A 4,670-nucleotide genomic window follows, 5' to 3' on the forward strand; every position below is an offset into this window, starting at 1 on the left:
GTGTGTGTGTGTGTGTGTGTGTGTGTGTGTGTGTGAGAGAGAGAGAGACAGAGACAGAGACAGAGACAGAGAAAGATGGAGACTCTGGGGTCTCATCTCAGCGTGTCCCTGTGTCACACTTCAGTGTTTCTAGAAGAGGGGGGTCACAGTGGGAGAGTGTGTCTGCAGTGACTGCCTGTCTTTGTGTGAGTTTGTGTCTGCTTGTACGTGCACATTTGAGGCTATCTGAGTGTCTCTGGGCTGGACATGCCTACATTTTCAGGTTGTGGTGGGCGTATCTGCCAGCTTGCTGAGTGTGCCCCTGCCTCAGTGAAGAGGCTTCGCCCATTTCATTCGGGTCTGTTGCGTGATGTGTGGCATTCCGATAGATGTCTTAGTGCATTTGGGGCTGTTGGGGTGGCATGAATCTTGGGCTTCTGTGTTGGGGGCTGAGTCTGGTTTTCAGCCCATGGCCCATGTGTTCGTGTGACTGAGATTGGGGGTTGTCTGTCACATGCGTATTTGCCTCCTGAGTTCCGGGGGGTCCTCTCTCTAGCTGTATGTCTGTCTCAATAGATATAACCCATTTGAGGGACAGAAAGTGTTTCTGGGTTGGGTTTCTCCTTGTCATCTTGGGGTCATATGGGTGTGTCTGTGACCCAGCTGCTTTCCCAGCAGGACGTGTTCTGGGTGTGGAATGGTCAGTGGAGTCGTGATTGAGCCCTGTCTTCTGAGGTGAGAAAGTCCCCAAAAGGTGTGGAGATAAAAATTCTCCCTTGAGAAGGAAACTACCTGGCCATACCCAGGCTTCAGGCCATGAGGCACTCACCCTCCACCTCCACTTTTACATACAAGGCAGCCTGGACAGGACCCTGTTCCTCTTTGCTTCCCACCTCTGAAATTCTAAGCCAGAGAGGGCAAGGACCTGCCCGGGACCACACAGCAAGTGGACACGAGGACCCAAGTGGACACGAGGACCCAGGTCTTCCAGCTCGGCATCATCCCCTGCCCCAACCCCCATGCCAGTTGATCCCACCCCCCAAGCCTTGCCTTTCTTGCCCTGCTCCCAGATTTTTAGAGACTCATCCTGCCTTCTCTTTTCATGCCTGGGTCTGGGGACTCTGAGGAAGGGGAAGGGGACAAAGGATTTGGCGTGGGAGTGAGCAAGGAAGCTGGACCTGGGGGCTTCTGGATGGGAGGTGAGGTTTAGGTGTGGCAAAGACCCCCTCATTTGCATCCGGATTCTGGGTATATGGGGACAGTGGGACACAGGATGCCCCCACGTGTGAAATGTGATGCTGAGTGAACTGCGGGTGTCAGTGTTGACATGTGGGTGCCTCTGTGTGTGGGTCTGGGAGGTTGTTTTGCTGTCATAGTGTCACCCTGTGTGTCTGCTGGACTGAGATCTGGGGACATGAATGTCTTGTTGCTGCATTCACTGTCTCCGTCACACTATTATTTGGGGCTTTGGGGTCCTGTGTGTGTCTCCTCATGAGGTTGTGTTGTTAATGCGTCCAGCTCTGAGGGGCCTGAGATGTGTAATTATGTTGTGCAATGCAGGTTTGTTGAGATGATGTGACCTCGTGTCTTGGGCAGCCTGTGTGTGGGGTATCTGCGTTGGTGGCCCCCTGCAGGAAAGTGGTACTCCGGTGTGCCTGTGTCCCAGTGTGGCTGGGTATCTGGTGGGTGAGTGGACGTCTGTGTGACATGTTTTCCGTGGGCATGTGTGTGTGCACACGTACCTCTGGACTGTTCTCAGATGGACATGGGCATGGATACAGGGAGGGGACACAGGGATGTGAAAGGTACAAATATATGGGCAGACACACAAGCTCAGCCTGAACGTGGCAGGGTGAGGTCACTGGGGGGCTGCAGGGAAAGGGTTCAGAAGATGGAGCAAGGGGCAGGGAATAGGAGAGACAAGAGCCTGGGCTGTTTCAGGTTCCTCTGCAGGAGACCAGAGACCCCCTGGGGTAGTGGGGGGGGGACTAATGCGGGGAGATGCCCTTCCCTCCCAGTTCCTCCTCAGTCATGGGTGCGGGAAACTGGTCCCTCCACCCCCAGATGCTGGGCCTGGGGGAGCTGTGCCAGGGCCAGGGACCAGGCTGGAAGTACCAACCCAGAGACCCTGGTGACCAGGTTCTCTCCCACTATTTGGACAATTTTGGGACTGGACGCCAGGGGAGGAGGTTGGGAGAGTGGAAACCGGCCCCCCGAGAGATGCCTGAGGCCAGGCAGCTGCCCCTTAGACCTAGAGTCAGGGGAGAACTTGATACCTTCAGGCTTCCTGGGTCTGGTAGAACTGGCAGGACCCAGAGTCCCAGACTTGGTGTCCTGACTCAGGGCTGCTCCCTGCCTCCCATCCCAGGGTTTGCCTTCCCGGATTGGGCCTACAAGCCGGAGTCGTCCCCTGGCTCGAGGCAGATCCAGCTGTGGCACTTTATCCTGGAGCTGCTGCAGAAGGAGGAGTACCAGGGTGTCATCGCCTGGCAGGGGGACTATGGGGAATTCGTCATCAAGGACCCAGATGAGGTGGCCCGGCTCTGGGGCATCCGCAAGTGCAAGCCCCACATGAACTACGACAAACTGAGCCGGGCCCTGCGGTGAGGAGGGGCTGGGGGCCCGAACTCCTACCTTGCCCTCTCTCCCTTCACTGTCTCATTGGTGTCCGGCTCCTTGGGGATTCTCCTTCTGCATTCTGGGGCAGATTCCTGTTGGAGCCCAACAAGTGTAGCTACTATAATTACTAGTGAGGAGGGAGGCAAGAAGGAAGGACCCAAGTCCTGGGCTTTGGACTCACGCAAGGCAGGATCCCAGCTCCTGCGTCACCCTTTCCCCACTCTGTAACTTTGGTTAAGGGACTTCCATGGGCCTCAGTTTCCCCAAGTTGCTGTCTGTGCGCTGTGCCTAGCACAGAACACGCGTTAAGAAACTTGAGATCCCTCTCCTGGGCTTTCCCTGCACCTCCCCCATGTCCCTGCCCAGCACCACCCGCTCTCCCCACAGTTACTACTACAACAAGCGGATTCTCCACAAGACCAAAGGCAAGAGGTTCACCTACAAGTTCAACTTCAGCAAAGTCGTGCTTGTCAATTACCCACTGTTGGATGTGGCGGCAGCTGCCACTGGTTCCCCACTCTTGCTGACCCCCAGCCCCTTTGGGGGGGCCCCTGGGCCAGACGCTCCTCCTCTCACCCCTGAGGTGAGTTTGGATACTGGGGTCCCAGAACTGGGGCGTTTGGTGACCCCCAATCATGAACCCCCTGGGGAGGGGACAGGCGGTCTGAGCAGTGCGGCCTTCCCCACCTCCTTCTCCAGACCCTACAGACCCTGTTCTCTGCCCCACGCCTGGGAGAGCCAGGGGCCCGGACGCCCCTGTTTACTCCTGAGACGGACAAACTGCGACTGGACAGCTCTTTCCCATTCCTGGGCTCTGGTAAGAGCCTGGAGGTTCTGGGGTGCTGGGCGGGGCAGGGAGAGATGCTGCATGTGTTTGAGGGAAGAGGATGAGAAAAGACCAGAGGAGAGACAGGATGAAAGAGGGAAGCCGAGGGTGAGGCTGCGGGGAGTGAGTGTGTGTGTGTAAGTAAAAAGCAGAGAAGGATGCAAGGCAGGGGAGGAGGGACATGAGACAGGGACAAACTGGGAGAAAGGTTTTCAGGTGCTCAAGAGATGGGGAGGCAAGCGAGGGAGGTCGAGGATGGAGGTGGGGAAGCCATATGGAGGTACGAGATACTGTGTGGGAAGGACATGAGGTGGGAGATGAGATGGCAGGGAGGTGGCCCCCTTTATTAACCCTCACAGGCAGGCCCCCCACCATGATGGATTGGCCCAGGCTGAACCACCCTGTGTCCCCCAGGTGCCACCGGCTATTCCAAGCCCTCCGGCCTGCTGGGTCCTTATGGTCGCGCCTTCCCTGAGTACCCCTGGAACTTTAACCCGTACCTCACGGGTCCCTTCCCCAAGCTGCCGCCTTCTCTCTACCCCCCACACTTCTACCCAAACCCTCTGGCCAGTTCCCTGGGCCATCTGCCCTCGGCAGGGGCAGGGGGAGGCCCCACAGCTGCGCCCCTGCTGGCTTCAACAGGGGAGGTCCTGGGCCCCGAGCGTCCTGCTGGCCTGGCAGCAGCCCCCCGCCTGGCACTTCCGGGGGCTGGGGGTGCAGAGGCTGCGCTGGGTGGGAAGGAGGACAGCGACTCGGAGCTGGAGATTACCGACGTCAGTGGCTGCAGCTCTGACAGTGAGGGTGATGAGGGCCTCCCGGTGCCCCCCAAGGCCAAGGCGGGCAAAGGGGGGACCGGAAGCTGAGCTGGTGTGGGGCGATGGATTCTGCCAAGGTGGGGACCAAGGCGGCCACCCATCTGCCCTTGATGCCCTGCCCGAGGCCCAGGACCAGCCCTCGACACCCTCCCAGGACTGGGCACGTCGTTGCGCCAGTCTCCTCTCTTCCCCAACCCCAGAATGGAGGGACTTGCCTCTCCCTCTGCAGAGGGAGGGAATGTGATGGCCTCCGGCCTCCTCCCCAAGGCTCCAGTTTGAGGGGGGTCCCTGCCTGGCCCCACTCCCAAAGTGCAATATGGCGCCCAGCCTCCCCCACCCACCCCTGTGCTGTGACCCACGTGTTTGTGTGGCTGTGTCTCTGACCCCCTGTGCCGCCCCAGTCCTGATACTCTTCCACACAGGTCCCCCTG

General features: G+C 58.6%; 1 protein-coding gene across 1 annotated transcript; it reads left to right on the forward strand.

The window, feature by feature from the left end:
• Positions 1-1,997: 1,997 nt before the first annotated feature.
• On the forward strand, positions 1,998-4,287 carry LOC103273608 (ETS domain-containing transcription factor ERF; the record flags this gene model as incomplete). The annotated part of the gene is made up of 5 exons (XM_008071041.2): positions 1,998-2,110; positions 2,348-2,582; positions 2,986-3,181; positions 3,298-3,415; positions 3,839-4,287. Coding segments are annotated over 5 exons (1,111 nt in total), but the record flags the coding sequence as incomplete, so codon positions are not given.
• Between the last annotated feature and the right edge of the window lie 383 nt (positions 4,288-4,670).

Source organism: Carlito syrichta, unplaced genomic scaffold (assembly GCF_000164805.1).
Source record: "Carlito syrichta isolate Samal-C Ts95f unplaced genomic scaffold, Tarsius_syrichta-2.0.1 Scaffold314104, whole genome shotgun sequence".
NCBI classification, from domain to species: domain Eukaryota; kingdom Metazoa; phylum Chordata; class Mammalia; order Primates; family Tarsiidae; genus Carlito; species Carlito syrichta.